The sequence below is a fragment of the Brassica napus genome, chromosome A8 (assembly GCF_020379485.1).
Source record: "Brassica napus cultivar Da-Ae chromosome A8, Da-Ae, whole genome shotgun sequence".
Lineage (NCBI taxonomy): Eukaryota > Viridiplantae > Streptophyta > Magnoliopsida > Brassicales > Brassicaceae > Brassica > Brassica napus.
The window spans coordinates 10,837,453-10,860,489 of NC_063441.1; the positions used below are offsets into that span (position 1 = coordinate 10,837,453).

At 40.0% G+C, this 23,037-nt stretch overlaps 3 protein-coding genes and 1 non-coding gene across 4 annotated transcripts; 2 read left to right on the top strand and 2 right to left on the bottom strand.

The window, feature by feature from the left end:
• Window positions 1–617: 617 nt before the first annotated feature.
• On the bottom strand, window positions 618–724 carry LOC125577528. The gene has a single exon (XR_007315936.1). It is a non-coding gene; the product is annotated as a small nucleolar RNA R71 (small nucleolar RNA).
• An 8,138-nt stretch (window positions 725–8,862) lies between these two features.
• On the top strand, window positions 8,863–11,553 carry LOC106360701. The gene is made up of 3 exons (XM_013800341.3): window positions 8,863–9,891; window positions 10,525–10,783; window positions 10,972–11,553. The coding sequence occupies exons 1-3, from the start codon at window positions 8,969–8,971 to the stop codon at window positions 11,137–11,139; spliced, it is 1,350 nt and encodes a 449-aa protein (XP_013655795.2). The 5' UTR covers window positions 8,863–8,968; the 3' UTR covers window positions 11,140–11,553.
• Window positions 11,554–11,949: 396 nt separating this feature from the next.
• On the top strand, window positions 11,950–12,467 carry LOC106359613. Its single transcript, XM_048738681.1, has 2 exons — window positions 11,950–12,032; window positions 12,120–12,467. Exons 1-2 carry the CDS (start codon window positions 11,965–11,967, stop codon window positions 12,223–12,225), a joined length of 174 nt encoding a protein of 57 aa, XP_048594638.1. The 5' UTR covers window positions 11,950–11,964; the 3' UTR covers window positions 12,226–12,467.
• LOC106358811 (beta-amylase 3, chloroplastic) lies at window positions 12,290–14,046 on the bottom strand. Its single transcript, XM_048737458.1, is given in 8 exon segments — window positions 12,290–12,645; window positions 12,647–12,804; window positions 12,806–12,966; window positions 12,969–13,002; window positions 13,005–13,220; window positions 13,222–13,338; window positions 13,727–13,838; window positions 13,928–14,046. Coding segments are annotated over 8 exon segments (1,020 nt in total). The 3' UTR covers window positions 12,290–12,542.
• Between the last annotated feature and the right edge of the window lie 8,991 nt (window positions 14,047–23,037).

Below are 23,037 nucleotides of genomic sequence, written 5' to 3' on the forward strand. Positions count from 1 at the left end.
ATTTAGTCACTTGCTTGAGACTAAGTCATTTTTATTTTCTTTTGTTACTGATTCTCTTTCTTCACCTCCCTTTAATCTACAGGTGTATGAACTTGAGGAGCAGGGGTCCATCAAACCTAGTTCCAATAGCTGCAGACATCAGAGCTTTAGAGAGAGAGTGTGCTAGAAATAGAAGAGAAGAAGAGCAACAGGCTCACTTGCAGAGATTGAGTACTGATATGGGAGACATACCTCAAAACCAACAGCGAGCAGCTCGACCCATTGGCACTTACGACCGCCCCAACATTCATGGTCATAGATTGGGAATCCGAGCACCCGCTGTGGCAGCCAACAACTTTGAGATCAAATCAGGACTCCTCAACGTGATCGAGAACAACAAGTATCATGGCTTGGCTCTAGAGGATCCATTTGATCACTTGGACAGGTTCGACAGCTACTGTGGGTTGTCAAAAACCAATGGTGTGTCCGAAGATGCCTTAAAGCTCAAGCTATTCCCTTTCTCTTTGGGGGATAAGGCACGTCAGTGGGAGAAGTCTCTACCCAGTGACTCCATCACTACTTGGGATGACTGCAAGAAAGCATTCTTGGAGAAGTTCTTCTCTACTTCAAGAACTGCTAAGCTGAGAAACGAGATTTCCAGCTTTCAACAGAAGAACTTGGAAGGCTTCAGTGAAGCCTGGGAGAGATTCAAGGGCTACCAAGCTCAATGCCCACACCATGGCTTTTCTAAGGAGAGCTTACTGAGCACATTCTACCGTGGTGCTCTTCCTAAGTACAGAGCCAGACTGGATACAGCTAGCAATGGGTTCTTCTTGGGGAGAACTGAGGAGGATGCAGAAGAGCTGGTTGACAACATGGTAAAGAGTGATGCAGTCTACAGTGGAGACCACGACAGAGGCAGTAGAACAGATGATAAGCAGACGAGGAAAGAGATCAAAGCTTTGGAAGACAAGATCGACCTACTCATTGCTGAAAAAGCAACCCAAGAGCAGCTGAAGTTTGTTGGTAACTCCAAGCAGGAAGATCCACTTGCTGTCAATGAGGTTGAGGGTTTGGAAGGTCAAGAGGAGTTGTGTTTCATCAACAACAATGGTAGCTGGTACAAAAAGGAGCCCAACTTTCAGTACAACAACTACCAACAGAAATCCTATCCAAACAACCAACAGAGTGGCTATCCGCCAAGAAACAACCAGCAAGGCAGCTATCAGCCTCAGCAAAACCCCTCGTCTGGTTCCTCTGCTCCTCAAGAGAGCAGCACTGATACCTTACTGAAACAAATCTTGGAGTCTCAGACCAGAAGTGAGAAGCACGTTGGTTATGAGTTGAAGAACCTTCATTCCAAGATTGATGGGAGCTACAATGAGCTCAACAACAAATTCTCACACCTTGCTTCTACAGTCAGGAATTTAGAGAATCAGTTTGCTTCCATGAACACTCACCAGAATCGCCAGCAAGGATCTCTACCTGGAAAGTCTGACCCAAATCCCAAGGAGGCCAAAGCTATCACCCTTAGGAGTGGTAAGCAGTTACCTCCTAGAACCCTCACCAAGGATGCTGAGAAACTAGGTGAGGGGGTTGCCATCAACATAGATGATGAAGTGGTGATTGTTGATGAGAAGATCAATGACGAGATCTTGGAGAAGATAGTGGAAGCCAAAGGTAAAGGAAAGGTTGGGGAAGAGAAGAAGACAGTAAAGGATGGTGAAGTTGTTACTCCAGCAAGTGAAAGTTCTTTTGTTCCTCCTCCCTATGAACCCAAACTTCCATTCCCTGGTAGATTCAAGAAGCAGCTGCTAGAGAAGTACAAGGCTCTGTTTGAGAAGCAAATGAGTGAAGCTCAGGTTGCAATGCCCATCATCGATGCTTTCATGTTGATTCCTCAATACAACAATTTCCTGAAAGATGTTGTAGCTGCAAAGAAGAAGGAGATGGAAGGCATGATGATTCTTACCCATGAGTGCAATGCCATCATCCAGAGGCTTGATGTTCCAGAGAAATTAGAGGATCCAGGAAGCTTCACACTACCTTGTGCTCTTGGACCTATGGTATTTGAGAAAAGTCTCTGCGATTTGGGAGCTAGTGTCAGCTTGATGCCTTTGTCTGTTGCAAAGAAGCTTGGATTCACTCAGTACAAGAAGTGTAGACTCTCTCTGGTGTTAGCTGATCGTTCAGTGAAGTACCCTGTGGGCATCTTAGAGGACCTCCCTGTGAAGATTGGAAGGTATGAGATACCTACAGATTTTGTGGTGCTTGAGATGGGTGAGGAGGCTCAAGATCCATTGATTCTAGGAAGGCCATTCTTAGCTACAGCAGGAGCTATTGTTAATGTGAAGGAGGGCACGATTGATCTCCATTTGGGTAAAGAGAACATCCTCCACTTTGACATCAAGGGGAAAATGAGGAAACCAACTGTGTTCGGGCAAGCCTTCTACATTGAAGAGATGGGCACTCCTGCTGATGAGCACCTTGAAGAGTTACCACCTGAGGACGACGAGGAGGGAGCATCTCCCTCTACTCATTCCCTATAGAAGGTAACCCACCACACTCCCTTGTATATACCATTTCATTTTTGCATATTAGTCTTCTTTTCGGTATCTCTCTCTACTTGACGACACAGAGACTGTGTAACTCAAGTTTGGTGGAGGTACCAAGTATTTGATCATGTTTGCTTTGATGTTGTTTCATTGAGTCATGCATGGCATACCTATTTGCATAGATATAAAAAAAAAAAATCAATCATTTAGTTTGCATCATTTGCATTTTTAGGAGAGTCTAGAGCATATAGGTTGCATTCACTTGCATTGGGAGCAATGATTTTGAATGCCTTGTAAAGAACACTACGTTGCACTTGACTAGCTTTTGCACCTCTCAAAAAGACTTGTATGTTTCGAGCCTTGAAAACTCTTCCTGAAACTTGTTGATTGCTGAAACTCAGTCTTTGAAGCCAACTACAACCTTATTTGAACTGAACGAACTTAATGCTTCTTGCTCATGGTCCCTTGTGTACTGAGTCATGGCTATACACACTTGAGTTGTCACATCTTTTATACCAATCTTTTTTGACAAACTCTAGTGGTAGACCACTCCCAAAACCTTTTCCTCCTTTTAAGCTTTCATTGTTTGATGAGTGAGGCCTTTTTCGGAAAGTCTTACATGTGCATAATGTTGAGAGTATCGGGAACGACAATGCTTGATCTTCATTCTTGCTAGATTGGACACTCTATTGTCTAGCTATAGGTGGGGGTGAGTGTTGTGATTATGATTTGGGAGAAATGAAAAAGGAAAAGAATAGACTCTTTGTGCTTAAGTGAATTGTTTTATTGGGACCAGTATAGAAGCCTCTAGCTCAAGTTTTGAAAAGTCTTGGCCCCCAGCCTAAAAAAAAAAAAAAAAGAAAACGAAAAAAAAAAAAAAAAAAAAAAAAAAAAAAAAAAAAAAAAAAAGAAAAAGGGGGCTAGCAAAGTTGTTAGGAGCTAAGAAATGTTTTGAGGTTGTGAAAAATCCCTTGTAGATTTCAAAGAGAAGGAGTTAAAGTTCTTAGGATCTTTTGGTGAGAGATGTGAGTTGGGTTTGACATTTGGGAATGATTGTGTAATTGTATGTTTGGGAAAAGGGTAGAACAATGGAGATTGAGCATTGTATGCATGAGTTGGTCCCTTTCTTAGATATATTATGTGCAATGTCAAGGCTACTTGTTTTGAGAGTAAACCACCTTAAAGATCATATGTTTTGAACCTCTTGAATCACTTGAATAAAAGCCTTCCCTTACCCAACCAAATGACTTGGACCAACTGACCATTTGCAAGAATTCACCTGATGTTTTGTGCTTAATGAATGTGAGAGTTGGTTGATTTGAATGTGTGGATGCTTGATGATGAGTGTAAGAACAAAAAGAGTTAAGATAGGCCTAGAGAAGCTAGAGTGTAATAAGAGAGTGTGCTAGTTGTGTTTCTTTTGGCTATGTGCTCCCTCCTTCAACCTCTCTCCCTATGAGTTCTAGAAAGTTCACTTGTGGACAAGTAAAAGAACAAGTTTGGGGGAGTTGATATCTTGCATATTTCATTGTTTTATCCATTCATCCATGTGCATTTTCATCATATAGATTAGGATTTAGCCATGTTTAGGTTGCATTTTGCATACATGAGTCCTTATCAGGTATTGGAGTACCACATAGAGTTCTTGGAAACACTTGGAGGCATTTGGAGCTCAAAAAGGAGTGTTTAGAGTGGTCATTGGGCGAGCAAGGCATGGAGCGACCAGTTCGGAGCGACACCACCAAGTCGCTCTGACCTCCCTATTGGAGCGACCTTACCAGAGCGACAGGGAGAAGTCGCTCGCGGTTTCATCACTCGGAGACGCGAGAACGAGCCCGGAGCGACCTCCCGGAGCGACACCACGAAGTCGCTCGCATCTCACACCCCTCTCGGAGCGACCTCCCAAAGCGACACCCCGAGGTCGCTCGCGTCTCTATGGCGAGACGACACGAAGCGAAGCCTGGAGTGACCTCTCAGAGCGACCCACTGAGGTCGCTCCCGAAGGCCGGAGCGACTTGTCGGAGCGACATGCCGAGGTCGCTCCGCGCCTATTATCTGCTCGATTTCTATTTTACTTAAGGGCCTTTTGGTCATTTCATTATGCACGTTTTACATTTCTAAAACCTATGTTTTAAACATCTTTTGTAGCCACCAGAGGCAGATTATCTTTTATCTTTTGATCTATTGAGAAATACACAAGAACTCTCTTGAGAAGTTCATCTCTTGGATTTTGATTTGTTATGTTCTTGTGTTCTTGTTGATTTCTTATCTATTTCTCTACATGATTAATCTGAAATCCAATATGGGTTTAAGAGGAATCATGGAGATTAGTGAGTAATCACCTTTGGAATTCATGGGTTAGGGAGATTAAGGGTGATTAGGTTAGAGCTAGGATGTTTTAGTGTAGATCATTCATATTTCCTTGCTAGTAGAGTAATCATAATGCATCTTCTGAGTTGGCCACTCAGTTGTTGATCCTTAGGCATTTCTCACCCGAAAGGTGTTCGATGAAATGCCCGAGACAACTCTCCTAGGCTTTTAGTATACTTTGCCAAAGACATTTGTTGTTAAAGATGCTAAGATAGCTAATAGACTTGTTAGTAATGATTGCTTTCATATTATTCAACCAAAGACATTTGATGTTTGAGATATGTTAGCAAATGAGCATTCATCTAGACATAGAGCTTGCTTAGAATTGTGTCTAGGCTTAAGGTTGATAGTTTGATTGATCATTTGCCATCCTTAGTTCGATACTTGATCACCCAAGGTCTAATCCTTATGCCCATGAGTTCTCTTTTCCTTTAGTCAAGAAAGTATCATTCTGTTATTGCTTTCTAGTTTTAGTCATAGTTTAAAACCCATCTAAATCATTGGTTGCACTTAGATTAAGTGAGTACTTGCATTCCCAGTGCTTTGATATCCCTCAGAACTGGATCGACAATCTTCTATACTACAACATTTGTCTTAGGAGCCTTGAAAACTCCTAACATCAATAATTATGAGATAATATTAAAGTATGTGATGCAAATACTCTGAAAAGAGTGAATAATAATGTCTTTAGGTATATAGCTAATTATGAGATAATATTAAGGTATGGGATGCAAATACTCTGAAAACAATATAACAAAACTACACATTGTAGTGTTTCCACGTGGGTACCATAGAAATGGAAAATTAAAACCGAAGTTGAACCAGCCAACAAGAGCATCAGAAAAAAGAAATCAAAACAAAACTCCACCAGAAAAAATCTTGAAGAGGAACATTAATCTCTAGTAGCACCATCAACGAAGGAAGCACTAGCGGAACCATAAATACGCATAGTTGAAGAGCCATCTGCCTAAAAGAACTCACCACTATATAAGCTAGGTTCAAGCCTTCAAGGAAAACCTTTGATCAACTAATTAGGTGTAATATTTTTTGTATTGAAAATGAATTATGGAACAAACCGTTGAGCAACATATTTTAAAATGCTTTCTAAATAAGTTTTGAGTGGGGTATTTTTTACGGACTTACTATACTACCCCATTTGCTTTGAAAGCATATGTCACCTTGTATTTGCTGTGCTCTTATTACCTTTCCAATCACATTTTATATTTATTTACAAGACTTTGTCCGAATATAGATATTTATCTGCAGTGGACAGATGCGTTTGGGAGCCCATAATAAAGGATAGAGAGACATGCACTTTTGGATGATAGCTGAATATAGAAACTAGAAAGCCAAGTCGATAAACTTATCCATCCCTCCACTCACTCGATCGGTATCGAATGGTGTCGTTCCTATCATCTCGAGGCATTGTCGATAGCCGCTTTATATCTGACACGTGGTAGTAGATTAGCATATGTCCTCTATCATCTTTTTTTTTTTTTTTTTTTTTTTTTTTTTTCTTTTTTTTTTTTACTCTATCATCTTGTTACTTACAATACTGCCCATGTTGCTAATCTTCCTTTACTTGCACTGGAAGAAAAAAGTAATTATCAATCCTAACCGCTAATTTATGATGAATCTAAATAACACAAGACACAAAGTTCAATATTTATGACTAGATTGATAATTATTCTATTCTTTCAAAAGCATTCTTGTTATTTGTAAGTGTTTAGATTCTCTGTGTTTTTTAAATTACATATTTTTGTATTTAATACATATTAAAAATTGATTATAAATATATCATTTTATATAACTAACTATTTTCTGAAATTTAACAAATAGTACTTGAATAAGCGTAACTTAATTTTTTTAAATTTATCATTCTTAACTGAAAAAATTTACATATAAATGTAAAACATAACCTTACAACAAATAAAAGTTCAAACCTTTTTTTAATAGAAGAAATATTAATTTTAACACAATATAATGATTATAAATATTAGGAGTTGAAATTTCATTTTAATCATTATTGGACTTTTTAGTTTAGGGATGAGTCTATGTGTAATGATATTCATTTTAGCTGTTAAATCTTATATATTAAAACAGAAGTAATGATGACTTCTTTTCATGTGTGATTTTTTTAGTTTGAACCATTCCTAGAAAATATCATATTTTACATAAGTTCGTTATTATATCTTTTAATATCTTTATCTTTTTATTTGAAATACAAATGAATATATTTAAAATGTTCTAACAAAAATTATTTAAAATCTTCTTAGAATCTTTTTAAATTTACTTTCAAAAATTAGTCAGTTTTAATTTAAATTATCATAAAATATAATTAGAAATTAAAATTGAATATATTTTTGGTTTATAAACGAAAATTTAAATAAAATGAAATTAATTAATTTCACAAATACATTTACTAATAATTTTTAAAGATTTTGTTAGAAATAAATATTTATATTTATTTTATTTTTTTTTCAAATTTGTTTTCTAATAAAATAAAAATCATGATTTTTTTATGAATGATATTTTTATTTGGACCATCATTTAAATTTTATATTAAATGTATATCACTAATGCTAATATACATAATATTTTTAACTACTTTAATCATAATATATTTTATATCTTTTAATTTAAAAAAAATCTAACAAATCTCTTGAAAAAGATTATAATAAGATCTTAATTGTCATAAATTGAATATAAATATTTTCAACTAATTTTGTAATTAGTAATGAAATGTTACTAAACGAATAAAATTATATCCTATTTTATCAATTTTATAATAATATCTATCATTTTAAAATAAAAATGTTATATTGAACAAAGTATGATAAAATTATTTTAAATTGATAAGTTAACATATTTTATTTTCATAAATATAAAATATCTATGCTAAAAATATAATATGTTGGTAGAACGGGTTATATTAGTAAACTATATAATACATGTATAAAAATTTAACTTATCTTAAACTTTTTAATATACAGTAATTTATTATATAAAATTAATAAAAATTAAAAAATTACTAAAAAAATCTAGCGATTTGAATTATGGATCATGATTATAATAAATTAAATACAAAATTATTTTCATATATGTTGTTTCATGCATTAAAAAATTTAGTTTAGTAATCAAACGCAAATTCAATAAGACAAATATATGATAAGCAACATATATATGTGATGATTTTAATTTATAACATGAAAACTATAAAATTATTATATTTGTCATAATTATACAAACATTTAAATATGTGAGTAACATTAAAATATATAATAATTATGTAAAACAAATATCTATATATATAAATGTGAAAATATATACCCGCACAGTTGTGCAGGTGGAAATCTAGTTATATGTTTAATAACCCTTTTATTATTATACGAATACTATTCATTAAACTATATTGGAAGTTGCATTACCCTACAATCGGATTTAACCAATTTTATCAACATCATTTTTATAAGTCCCGTTATTAATAGATTATGTGTTATACTTATTTGGTTAACAACATAATTTAGAATAACTAAAAAATGAAAATGATAAAAAAATGAAAATGATCAATGTTTGTTACGCTAATGGCAGACACGTAAAGACCGTACAAGTCAAAATCATTGTATTAAGTCACACAATTCAACAAAACCATCCACAAGAAAAGGAAAATTTCATTTTTCTTGCCACTTTTACAAGTTATTGACACAATTATTACCTAAAATAGTCTTTAATAGGAGAGACTTAATTCACCAACCCGAATTCTATAATGGTATGTACGGCATTAATGTTTGAAGAATAAATCGCTAAATCATTTAATTACTCGTGATCTGTATGATTAATGACGTGAGGCATTTAACTAATCACATTAAACAAAAGCCAATGATCAATGGCATAACGGTAAAATAAAGCGAAATACAGGGGTCTTAACTTAACTAATCCTCTTTACCTTAGCTTCAAAACTCAGCTCCTTGCTACTCTTCTCTCGGAACGAAGACAGTTTAAAAGGAAGAACAAAAAAAAGCAACAGAAACCCTAATTCGCGAAGAACCCTAATCTCAAAATTTATGAATGTAAATGCATCTGTAGCAGAACGGCGGTTCATCGGAAAAGAAGCCGCCGCTTGTTTACCTTCCGATCCCAAACCTAAGATCAAACATCATCTTCCTCAGAGCCATCTGACCGTTGAAATCGCTGATTCATCGTCTCCGCCTCAGTCTTCTCACCCGTTTGATCTCCGCCTGGGCTCGATTTTGTCGTTTGTGTCATCATCGCTTCCGTCGATCCCCTCCGCGACGAACCAGAAGCTCCTCCGCCAAGTGATTCGAGTCCGTTTGATATGCTTCCACCTCCGTTTCCTGCTTCTCCTCTCCGTCCCTCCTCTCTACGTCTTCTTCCTCTTGATCAGTTTCCGCTTCTTCCTTGTCTTCGTCTTCTCCATTCTCGCCTTCTCCTTCATCCTTTCCATCTCTCTCAAACTCGCTCTTCCTCACCTTCCGTCAATTCGCCTGATCATCGCTCGCTTGCTATCCCTCAAGCTGAGATCATCCTCCTCCTCCTCCTCCTCTCAGGTTGTTTGGTCAATCGGGTCAAAGCCCGTTACAGAGAAGAAGACCAATTCAGGGTCTTGGGTTCACAAGTACAGCTCCGGGGATGTGTACGAGGGAGAGTTTCATAAAGGCAAGTGTTCAGGGAGTGGGGTTTATTACTATTCGATGAAGGGTAAGTACGAAGGGGATTGGGTTGATGGGAAGTATGATGGGTATGGAGTTGAGACGTGGGCTAAAGGAAGCAGGTACCGAGGTCAGTACAGGCAAGGGATGAGGCATGGAGCTGGGATCTACAGGTTTTATACAGGGGATGTGTATGCTGGTGAGTGGTCTAATGGTCAGAGCCATGGGTGTGGTGTGTATACCTCTGAGGATGGTAGTAGATTTGTTGGAGAGTTTAAATGGGGTGTCAAACATGGCCTTGGTCATTACCATTTCAGGTGAGAAGTCATCAGTTTTCGTTTGTTAACTTTGTGCGTTTTCATTAATTAACATGCCAAGGTGAGGTGGTGTGGGGTTTGAACACTGCAGAGTCGTTTAACTTTTGTAGAAATCGTGAAGCTTTCTGTATAAGGGCCAACTATTAACCGGTGTGGAATTGAAATTAATGTGGTTTCTGATAGTTTCTGGCTTGGAATCTGAACTTTCTAGTTAAGCCTCTAGTTGTGTTTTGACTTAGGATGCTAAGCCTATGTCTGTGTTAGGTCTAAGTTTATGGCTTTCGATTTTGAAGTGCTGATGGATTGTTATTTGTTAGGCTGCATATACGCTTTTTCTGTGTGGCGTTACTTACCTTTTGAGGAGCATATCAATGTTTAAAGATTAACTATTACTGCCATTGATAAATGCATGAGATATTAAACTTTAAGATTCTGTCTTTCAGTTCCAGTACCGAGTTTTATGTTGGACGGTAGTTCTTACCTTTGAAACATTATAAGTCTAGGATGGCATCAAGGTTCAAGTTTTTTTTGTTGCGGACATGACCATTGATCTTTAAATAATTCGATCAGTTACCGTGTTTTCTTGTCTAGTGATACCTGCCTAACTAACTTGAAACGACACCTCTGTTGCAGAAATGGTGATACATACGCTGGAGAGTATTTTGCAGACAGGATGCATGGTTTTGGAGTGTATCAATTTGGAAATGGGCATCGGTATGAAGGAGCCTGGCATGAAGGGAGAAGGCAAGGGCTTGGTATGTACACATTCAGGAATGGTGAGACACAGGCAGGCCATTGGGATGACGGTGTTCTCAGCTGTCCTACCGAGCAGAGCACCCGTCCTGGTTCATCCTTTTCCATCAGTCATTCCAAGGTTCTCGACACTGTGCAGGTAACTTATAAGCTTATCTTACTCCTACTAATACATACAAAGTTATGTACTTTGAATTTTGTTCATCTCTGGAGAAGTTAAGAGACCAATTTGTAAAAATAGTATTTAATGTTCATATGTGTGTGATTGGTCTAAATTGAATACCTACATTAGGTTTGATTCTTTTTTTTTCTTTCTTCATTCAACAGCAAGCTAGGAAAGCAGCCGAGAAAGCACATGAAGTTGTGAAAGTGGAAGAGAGAGTGAACAGAGCAGTGATGGTAGCAAACCGAGCAGCAAATTCTGCTAGAGTTGCTGCAACAAAGGCTGTTCAAACCAAAACATATTACAGTAGTGGCGGCGATGATCCCTTGTGAGTTCGTGTGTCAAAGCTTTTGACATATTAACAGTCATGAATCTCACCTCGAACTTCTTCGGTGACATGAGAGAGAAAAAGAGAGACATCTAGAGAATGGCAGTCAAAATTCGCATCTCCGATGAGATTATCTTGAAGGTGGAAACCACTTGGAACCAATGTCGAGATCTCATATAAGTATTAAATAAGAGATCTGGCTATGGAGCAAGCAATGCAGGTTTACTTTTTTCTTCTTTTCTCCCAGCTCTCTTCTTTGTTATGAGCAGGCAGGTTTATAAGCTGTACATAGGTTGTTGAAGAGTAAGCAATGTGTGTTAACAAAAGATCTTTGTAACAAGCGTAACCCATGTAGAGAAGCAACAAAACATTGTCTTTTACGTTTTCACCGTGTGAATAACAACATCTCTTCTTACTAGATTTCTTTTCAACAGAAAACGACAAGTTTTAATCAACTTGACAGAATCAACCAAGATAATGTATAATGAATTGACAGAAGATTACATATCTGATCTTGTAAATGGTTATGGTCTTCATCTAGCTCCCAGCCTCTTGATGGTACGATCAGTGCTGTCATAAGTCCTAACCATTCAGACACAATTAATGAACCAGAAATATGAAAAAAAAACTAACCACAAGCTAGAAGAATTAAACAACTGGTTTCTTGTAGGCATAGCATAACCCGAGCTTTACAAGAAAAAAAACAGAGCTTGTGTCACATAGTTAAATGGGCCCAGGCCCATGAGACGATTCTCTCCCCCTCTCAGGTCCGTTTTAGTCTAACATGACCGGAGAACTCCCAAAAAAAAAACTAGAATAAGAGGGAGAGATGCAGAAATCGTTCTCGTTGATCCAAACGGTGGCAATCTCCGGCGTATTCTCCGCCGTCTCTTGCTGGTGAGTGATTATTCTCCCCCCGCCCCCTTAACTCTGATTTCTTCAATTTAGGGTTGATAATAATATGTCGTGTGTAAATTTTTTAAGGTATGGATTCATGTTCGGTAGAGAATCCGCGAGAAAAGAGCTGGGCGGTTTGATCGAAGATCTCCGTCGCGGAGGTTCGGACTCTGGTTCTCCTCCCCATTCTTGAGTTAGGTGACGACGATGGCTCTTTTTGCACTCTTGTTTGAGCAATTATCATTGTATCTTTTGTTTGAGTTATATGAAACATTTACTATCAGTGTAAACCACATTGATTAAGATCATAAAGATTGTAACACTGTACTCTCTCATCTCCCATGTTTATTATGTATTAGACATCAAGAACATGAACTTTACAATCAGGGCCGTTGATTATTTGAGACTAAATGATCAATACATATTGTTATTTGATATTTAAATTTGGGGACGAGAATGTTTCATCTCATTATGTTCAAGATCGCCTATGGATACAGTATATGTGAGAAATTAAACTAGAGAAGTCTCTTCAACCTTCTCAATGATCCTCCTGCCTTTGACAAATCCCACATAAACCTCACTTCTTGTTGTGTCTTCTTCAGAGAGTCGTCTATTCCTTCATGTTCTTAACAAACTCCACTAACTGCTGCCAGTTTTGACCCGCAAACAACCTCTTGTTCATTTTTAGGTAAGTAAATTGTGTCGACCCCTTTCCAGAATCTGATCTATTCGTTGCAACCACTTGTCAGAACGCGCTCCAGTCATATCTCTCTTAACGCTTTCTCCCCTGCTAGCTCAGTTCCAGCCTGCCTTGTCACCTTCTACACTTGTTTAACCAGACCTTCCGGCGAGCAATTTGCCGTGTTTGCGTAATTCAGGTTGTTCTCCATGCAGGTGAAGCTGAACACAGCACCATGTGTGTTGAACAGCTTACTATTGGTAAGTACCCGTCATGGTTTATTGTGTTGTAAATTTGTAATACCCATCGGTTAGCTCAGCAGCGTTTGACCTGGTGTTGTAGTGCCAGTATATTCCGGCTACTTTTCCTGATAGCTTTGCCCCGGTTCCTTGAAAGATTGCTTTCGCTGAAGCTAGAAGTTTGTGTCCCTGTTCCAGTAGCTTCCCTGAATACCAATCCATGAAAAACTTTCCATATTTATTTATACTGTTCCATGTTCCATCTCTCCTTAAAAAACTCAGTATCTTCTGGTAGGTTCTTGTACTCGCCAGCATCATGAGGCCCACTTGTTCCCCAGTTAGTCTTCTCGACTGATTCAGCATATGCTTGAAGCGACGATCTCAAATACTGCAAATCAAGAAGTATATAGTTATGTATAATATTGGTGCAGTTAACTGTACACTATACAATATCTCACTAGCTTAAGCTATACCTTTTCATAGCACTGAACTCTCCAATTCTCGAGAACCTCCGGGTCCCATTGCTCTCAGGGTATGATGGGTATCTCAACTCTCCACAAGGTCCCATTCCTACTTGAATTTCCTGCAATACATGAAGAAATGATGTGATTAGGTCACTGCATATATATATACTGCCCATGTCTTATATGAAGTTGATTATTTTTTTCTTTAAAAGAGTCTAGATGCTTGCTTACCGCAAATGACAACTTCTATGTAATTTCTGAATCTTTCACGGAAACTCCTTATAAAATCTGAATAGACCTGGATAGGTGTACATGCACATAATCACATCCCAAGGAGATATACTCTGGATTCCTTCTCCCAGATTTGTCTGTGTAGACAAGATCAGGGTTCTTACTGATTTCTTCAAGCACCCATGGTTGCATACTAGATTTTAAAAGAGACAAACATTAGCTACGCTAGAAGTTTGAGACAGATTTTGTTCAAAAGGGAGAAACTAAAATTGCTTTCATTACCTGCAAAAGGCTCCAACGTTTCTTCCACATTGATGGGAAGACATAACGACGTGGAGTTTGAGACCGTGCATCTGAACCATCTGTATAAGCGCGGCATAGCCTTCCCAGTTATACTTCATAGGTCCATCTTTCTCAATCAATTTCCACCAAGCAAGCACCAACCATTTACAGTACTGCCTCAAACAGGTACGCTCTTCGAACCCTCATTTCGTAGTTAAGAAACAAATTTGTGACAATAACTGATCGTATAAATTATTGAACATACATCCCCCCATTCTCTATCATGATTCCTTATGTTAATTCAAAGACACTAGTAATGTATTCTTGCCAAGCATATAGATAGATACATGAGCTCAGTTTCTGGTTTTGTTCGGTTAACAATGATAATATGCATGTTGTGAGCCTTATGACCTCTCCGGACGCTTTAGTGCGACTCTTTGTTTCAAGAGTCTACGGTACGCAGCATTGTAGGACAAACATGTAGTAATATTATGTACATGCAAAGTTTTGAGCTTTATTATGGACCGATGGTAGAAAAAGTACAAAGGTTATGGATCTGTTCATACATGCATCTGCAAGAATCAATAAAAAAATAATGAGTAAAATGAGTTGATATTTTCTTTTTACATACATAGTTTCTGACTTTGATCTTCGGTGCTTGATCTAATTTAGTCTACATCTGATTAGTGCTTTGTGTCTTGACGATGGTTAGAAAAATCTAGTGTGTGAGTTAAAAATCGTGGGATGGTGACTTGTTTTATTGACTTTAGGGAGTTTGATACAGTTGAAATAATGGTAAAATTCATTCATGTGTGTATTTGCTGGGGCTGAGCTTGAGTGAATGTCGCTAATCTTCGTAGACAGAAGCATATAGTGGCTAAAGCAGACTATATGGTTTGTGGCTAGCTCAGTGGTCATATGGTTTTGTCACCAATTCATCATAGGCTTAAGTTGTTAAACTAAACAAGTCAGAACCTTAACATCTTCGAAACCTACCACTTAAATTATTACTTACCTATTTGCGTCACCAGATAGCATGTGTATTTAACTCCCATGTAGAGCAACTGGGTTTGCCCGGCCCCTGGGAATTAATCCAGCCTTCGGGTTTACCTTGGGATATCAAAAAATAGAACCCTTAACAATTAAGCTTTATAGTGTCATTGTCTTGCTTAGATATTTTTCTGCTTTGTGAAATGTGATAAGTGTTCATCCAATAGGTATGTGAGAAAGTTAACGAGTTTTGTATTTTACCAATCAAATAAATATCTTTTCGCATTAGTACAAGATATATTCTCCCACTCTCCTCTTATGTTGAAGCATGGCAAGACATAGTCTCTTCACACGAATAAAACACATTGTGTAGAGAGCCAACTCGAACTCTGGACTTACTCCAACTAGAGTACTTGACACTGATTTTAGAACACAGTTCCACTAGAATTCGATCGTTAGCAGCTGAGTCTCATGAATCAGGCCGTAACGGAATCATAAGTGTGATATCTCAGTTAAACAGCGGCATGTTTCGTTAGCATGTATATTGGAGGAAACATTATGTGATGAATTGAAAGATATGTTACTTTAAACAATTTCACCAGGGAAATCTATATAGCGTTGATAAACAAAGTTTAAGCAAAAAAGAAGAAGCTTCTACGTATTGTGTTCTTTTCAGCTAAATCTATCGAAACTCCTTTAGGTTCTGAGTGAAAGGAAACTTAAAAGCACTATCTTAATCTAGATTTGGTAGTTGGGTCACGACACTATTCTTTTATGTTTTCACCGCTCGCTTCTCTTTAAATGCTTCTCCAGTTGTATGGGAAGAGTGTGGAGTTTCCATGTACGCGCCACAGCAACCGCGTGAGTCTATAATAAATAACGGTCGTTTGTACTTGCCGACAGTTAGTTGATTTTAATTCTACAAGTACAAATGAAAAGAAAAAAGATAATGGCTCATATACGATAGTGCCATAAAACGTGTTCCATTTCAGTAAATTTCGTAATTAGAGTAACAAATGTTAACTATTGTGGAGGTATAGTAATTGGTAGATATATCAAAAATATGTTTCCTATTTTCTACCGAAATGAGATAGTTGACTCATAGCATGCAAATTTACGAATACATAGTAGTACAATCACAAAAGAGGTGTTTAGAATTAAAATTATATTGATAAAATGTTTTAAAATATTACAAAGAGGATCTTTACTTTACTAAGAACACTCTTTGTAAACTTGAGAGATTCTTCGGTACTTAACTCAAATCAATTGGCTCGTATTACAACACACTCCAAACCTTTTTATTTATAGTCCAATGTCTAAAAAATATTTTTTGGAATATCCTTTAGAACTTTAATGTCTTACAATATATAGTACATAAATTATATCTTACATTATTCACCACACATAATTGATGTTGACTCTTTTGGCTAATATGATGACATAGATATCATAATATTAATATTATCTATGTTAACATCAACTAAGTACGACATATATTAGTTAAAAGAGTCAACATTAATTATGTGTGGTGTATAATATAAGGTATAATTTGTGTAGTGTGTATTGTAAGATATTATGGATATTGTCACATGATTTTTCAAAACATCTCATTCTCTCCCTGACGACGTTGTCGAGAAAGGTCTTTACCCGCGCGTGGAAAGTACCTCTGTCTGAAGACTTGCTTTAGACCATCAGTACGTTCGGTGTCTAATTCAAATTGTCGCCCCTTTTAGCAATAACCTTTGGTTAAAAGCAGGCTCTGACAGATTACACACCGGGTTCTTCCCCCGACCGTGTCGGAGGGACCGTCGCCACCGTGAAGACCATCGGAAAAGCTCTTTCCGACTCAGCAATGGACCTGAAAACCCTAAACTCACCCAAAGGAGGCTCAAAGGATCATCACCTGCAAAAAAGGACCTCTGCTTAAAGATGTTCGCTTACGGTCGAAGGAGATAAACGGGATTCCGTTACCTACTACAGCTCAATTTGCAAAGTATACGATTTGATAACGGGGCTCCGTTGCTCTCTATTTGTCACTCTCTACAGGTTAGATTCAAAAAGGTGGCTTTTATAAAGATTTTGGGAGAGAGACCGGTGAAACTGCTGCATTTATTACCAGATCTACCAGAGTAAGCTTCTTTAAGAAATATCAAAAGAGGTAACGTGGGACTGAAGATTTAAAGAAGGTCGCCGACAAGCATGGAAGCTAGAAGATTGTCAGCAGCGGCAAAAGGGAAAAAGATCGCCACAGATTTGTACCAAGCTCCAAGAACGGGAAGAATCCAAGTAGAGGAAACTGAGAATGCCTATCTTACGCACAAGCATGCTCTCACACTCATCGGGAGAGTTACAAACCCCTCGGCGCAGAAAGTGTGGGCAGTCATTGCGTTTTTCTCAGAGCACTGGAAGACAGAAAGAAAGATAGTTGGAGCAGACCTCGGACAGGGGCTCTTCCAATTCCAGTTTGAACTGGAGACTGACTTGCTTGCGGTCCTAGATAAACGACCATACCATTACGGACGATGGATGATCATCTTACAACGATGGGAGCCGACTACTTCCCCCCACTTCCCTTCACTAATACCATTTTGGATCAAGGTGCAAGGGATTCCAGTCCATCTTTGGACAGAAGACACTATTCGAAGACTTGGCGAAGATATAGGAGTCTTTGAGGAAGCTGATATCACATCTTTGGCAGTTAGAATGAGAGTACACATTAACGGTAGACTCCCGTTGATAAAAGAATCTGTTATCGAATATAAGGGAGGTAGTGAAGTCATTGCTCACTTTGTGTATGAGAAGCTCGAGAAGCACTGTTCGATGTGTCAACGCCTCGACCATGAACTACGGGACTGTCTGGAGGCAAAAGCACGCAAGAGGGATGCCCTTAAGGAAAAGGAGGAAGCGAAAGAGCGGCTGGAAGGTCAACCAGCTGGAGAGAGGCACCGCCAAAACAGAGAGGTGAACTTCAGAGCCTCGGGAGCACGGGAGTATGATAGAAGGAGACCAGCGGAGAGTGAGACCTACTCCCGCAGGGGTCGAGACGCACAGGAGAGGAATAAATATCCACCTCGACACCACCCCTACGCTCGATCTACGCGAGAAAACTCTAGAGACAGAGGAAGCCAACAACATTCGTCTTTCTTTCAGAGACATGTGCAAACGAGCTATCAACCCCGTGATCAAAACTCGCAGGAACGAGTTCATAAACCAATCTCTAAAGACACTAACTCCCAAGAGCAGGGGTCAGATCGCAGAGCTAGAAGCACTAGAAGCCAAGGGTTTGGCAGTCATAGGGAGGGGAATGAACCTAGCACGGAACCAGCTAGAAACAGCGCAGAGCTTAGTCCTTTAGTAGGAGGGGCTCCTCCTACGGGGAATCCAAACTCTGTTCCCAAAGACGCAGTGGAGTTGGCAATAGTTGAAGTTCGGGAGGCAATGGCACAATATACGGCCTGTGCAGACCCAACAGAGAGTGCCGCAAGAAAAGAACGGATGCGATTGGCTGAGGCCCAAGGTGAAATAAAAGAAACTGCAATCCGAATGGTCCAAGCCTCCAAAGGCACAACACCTGCAAGGTCACCACCAGTGGGGATTCCAGCTAGAATCCCAGCAGTTCTCAGACTTGGACCTTCTTCGCAAGAGGAAACAAGAACTGATGGAAACCCTGAACCCCCGACAAAGCGAAAACCAGGCAGGCCCCCGGGGAAGAGGAGGACACAAGAAAGCCCTCTGAAGATAACAGGACCATTGGCGGCTAAGAGGAGAGTCTCTCAGAAGGCTCAGCCAGGGAAAAGAAGAACGACAAAGGGCATAACTCAAACTCCAAGAGGGGCAAACGGTGGAAAAGATGTGGCAGGAGGATCTAAAGGCCAAGCTAGACAAGCAAACTCCAGCCAGAGCTATGAAAACCAACCCATTAGTTCACTGCTACCACCAAAGTCGAAGAGAAGGATGGATTTTCACAATCCATCAACTCTCGTTCCTTAAAAATAATGGGATGGAACTGTCAAGGGTTGGGGAGTCCCGAGACAGTTCAAAGACTCAGAGAGATTAAACGGTCTATTGGACCAGATATAATTTTTCTCTCTGAAACAAAAAATCCCACGGAAACGGTTCTCTCGAAAACGCAGGAGTTAGATTACGCCTTTCATCATATCATCCCGCCTACGGGTGTCTGTGCGGGAGGCCTTACTCTCTTATGGAAGGAAAATGTAAACATTGAAGTGTTAAGCTCATCTAATAACTTGATTGACACGATTGTTACATTCGAAGGAAAACCTTTCTTTGCCTCTTTCATCTATGGTGATACAAATATTTTAAACAGAAGACAGTTTTGGGATCAACTGATCACCACTAATGAGGCCCGCAGTGGCCCTTGGTTTGTCACCGGGGATTTCAACGACATAATTAGTAATGAAGAAAAGACGGGAGGTCCGGCAAGACCAGAGGGTTCGTTCACGGACCTGAGAACGTTCTTCTCCGAAGGCGATCTCTATGATATTCAGAGCTCAGGCGATCCTCTCTCATGGAGAGGGAAGCGAGGTGATCACCTGGTTAGGTGTAGACTCGATAGAGCAGTTGCTAACACTGCTTGGGCGGAGCTGTACCCTACAGCACGCAGCCAGTATATGGACTATGAAGGATCTGATCATAAGCCGATCATAACCCTATTAGAGCCCCACAAGAGAAAGCGAAACGGCCTGTTCCATTATGACAGGCGTCTGAAGGACAATGCTGAAGTTAGGGAGCTAGTCCGCGCTATTTGGGAGAATGGCTCGAGGCTGACAGTCCAGGGAAAAATAGAAGATAGTCGAAAAGCCATCTCCCACTGGAATAGGAACCAGCAAAGAAACAGCAGGCTGGTCATCGACGCAAAAAGAACAGAGCTAGAAGCCGCTCTGACTGATGAGAGGAACGACACAGAGCTGATACAGACAGCAGATTTACGAGCAGCTTATCTCGCAGAAGAAGCTTATTGGAAGCAGAGGAGCCGACTTCTCTGGCTCAGATTGGGGGACCGTAACTCCGGGTTCTTCCATTCAGTCACTAAAGGAAGAAGAAGAGCTAATATGTTTTCGGTGATAGAGGATGAGCAAGGAGCACCGGTCTACAAAGAAGAACAAATTGCCCAAGTCATAGTGGAGTATTTTGGGAAGCTCTTCTCATCCTCAGCTACAAATAGCACGGAAACAGTGAGCTATGCTTTAGACCCGGTCATCACAGAAGAACAGAACTTCATTCTGATTCAACCGCCAACGGCCATAGAAGTTAAAGCAGCAGTGTTTTCGATTCATGCGGACAAAGCCCCTGGCCCGGACGGTTTCTCGGCGGGTTTCTACCACACTAACTGGGAGAGTGTTGGAAATTCCATAACCACTGAGATCCAACAGTTCTTCATCTCAGGCACACTCCCGGAGAAGATAAATGGGACGCACATCCGCCTCATTCCTAAGGTGCAGCGCCCGCAGACGGTGATGGAGTACAGGCCAATTGCGCTGTGCAACGTGTACTATAAGATCATTTCTAAGATCATGACAAAGCGACTCCAGCCACTCCTCCCCTCAATCATCTCAGAAAACCAGTCCGCTTTTGTGCCCGGTAGAGCTATTTCCGACAATGTTTTGATCACACATGAGGTTCTTCATTATTTGAAATCGTCGGAGGCTGAAGTCCGTTGTGCTATGGCTGTTAAAACAGACATGAGCAAAGCTTACGATAGACTCGAATGGGAATTTATCTCACTAGTGCTACATAGGATGGGGTTCCATCCGAAGTGGATTACATTAATCATGGAGTGTATTACCACTGTTACATACTCCTTCCTTATCAACGGCTCGCCTAGGGGAAGGGTTAAACCGAGTAGAGGAATCCGTCAAGGAGACCCACTGTCACCATACATTTTCATATTGTGTAGTGAAGTTCTCTCGGGACTATGTAACAAAGCACAAGGGGATGGTACCTTGAAAGGAATCAGTGTAGCTCGAGGAGGGCCGCGGGTTAACCATTTATTGTTTGCGGACGACACGATGTTTTTCGTAGAAGCTACCGATGAAGCCAGTAACTCACTTAGACGACTCCTCCTCTGCTATGAAGAAGCGTCTGGACAAACAATCAACGCAGCAAAGTCCTCTGTTTCTTTCTCGAAAAGAACCCCAGCACAAATCAAAAACCGGGTAAAAAACTGTCTACAAATCCAAAACGAAGGTGGTGTTGGGAAATACCTCGGACTCCCCGAGCACTTCGGCAGGCGTAAGAAGGATTTATTTGCCTCAATCGTTGATAAGATCAAGCAAAAGGCCAAGAGCTTTAAGAATCGCTTCTTATCTACGGCTGGAAAACTAACGATGCTAAAGAGTGTGCTTAACGCCATGCCATCACATGCTATGTCATGTTTTAAGCTTCCGATCTCTCTCTGTAAGCGGATACAATCAGCAGTAACAAGATTTTGGTGGGATTCAAACTCTGGTGATAGAAAGATGGCGTGGGTCTCTTGGGACGATATGGCGGAAACCAAAACTAAAGGGGGTCTCGGGTTTAGGGACTTTCAGTGCTTCAACGACGCCTACTTGGCCAAACTGAGCTGGAGACTACTTCACAACCCTTCATGCCTCCTTGCTAGGATCTTATTTCACAAATACTGCCAAGAGGTGGATTTCCTTACCTGCCAGGATCGCAATGCTGAGTCACATGGCTGGCGTGGAATATTGATAGGTAGAGACCTACTGGTACGAAACATGGGATGGTCGGTGGGAGACGGGAAAGCAATTCATGCCTGGGATGACCCCTGGCTTAGCTCAACGAGACTGGCCAGACCCATAGGACCAGCCTTAGAGACTCACTCAAATCTCAAAGTTTCTGACCTGATGATATAAGGCACAACTATTTGGGATCACCCGAAGATTCAGCAAATATTCCCTGCTATGGCAGACACCATCCTCAGCATCAAGCCAAGCTCGTTAGGGGCTCCTGACAAACGGTTCTGGATTCACACCCGAGATGGAGTTTATACGATCAAATCGGGATATATGGCGGCGGTGGAGAAACGCAAAGAAGAAGAAGACAGATTAGAGAACGAGCACACCATCAACTGGAACAAATGCGTTTGGAACTTGAAGACAGCACCGAAGATTCAAATTCTTGTGTGGAAAGCACTTCGCGGAGCTCTCCCGGTAGGCGAAAAACTACTGGCAAGACAGATAAATATTGACCCTCGATGCAAAAGATGCGGTAATATCGAATCTATTGATCATCTCATCTTTCAATGTGAATTTGCTGAGAAAGTGTGGAGAAAAGCTCCTTTTTTACAACAAGTTGATAGGAGAAGATTACTAGATTTGAGGACCGATTGGTCGCATCTTATTGAGAACCCCTGCCTGCCACCGGTTGGGATTGTAGACGGTCAACTTGCACCATGGATAGTGTGGGCGCTTTGGACTGCACGTAACAAATTGATTTTCAACAACAAAGTGTTCACTGTAGAAGAAGTGATCACCCACGCAGTGGCGGCAGCTCGTGAATGGCTCAACGCACAGAGCAAGGAACAGCGACAGAGCCCACACCCCCAAGCATGCCGAACAACCTCCCCCCGAGAAGCTGTGATTCAAACTGATGCAGCCTGGAAAGTCGACACAAGGACTGCGGGACTGGGATGGTCAATCAGGAAAACAAGTGAAACCCTGAACTTCCAATCAGTGAACTGCTTTGTAAGCTCCCCTCTCATCGCAGAGGGTTTGGCCATGCGAGAGGCAGTTAAGAAATGCAAAGAGCTGGGACTCCGGCACATCAGACTGGAATCAGATTCTGCTCAACTTATTAAAGCCCTACGGTCGAAGTTGGAACCTCCGGAGATCTACGGGATCATCTCAGACATTAGAATTAACTGTCTTGCTTTTGAAACTGTTTATTTTAGTTGGATTCCTAGAGCAAAAAACTCTGTTGCAGATGGTTTGGCTAAACAGGCTTTGGCTTTGTATCAAGTGGTTTAACCACATACTCTGATGATTTAAGGAAGTTTGTGTTACAAAAAAAAAAAAAAAAAGTGTATTGTAAGATATTAGATATCTAAAAAATATTCTACTACAAGTCAGCGAGTGTCGCCGTATGCAGATAAACAATGC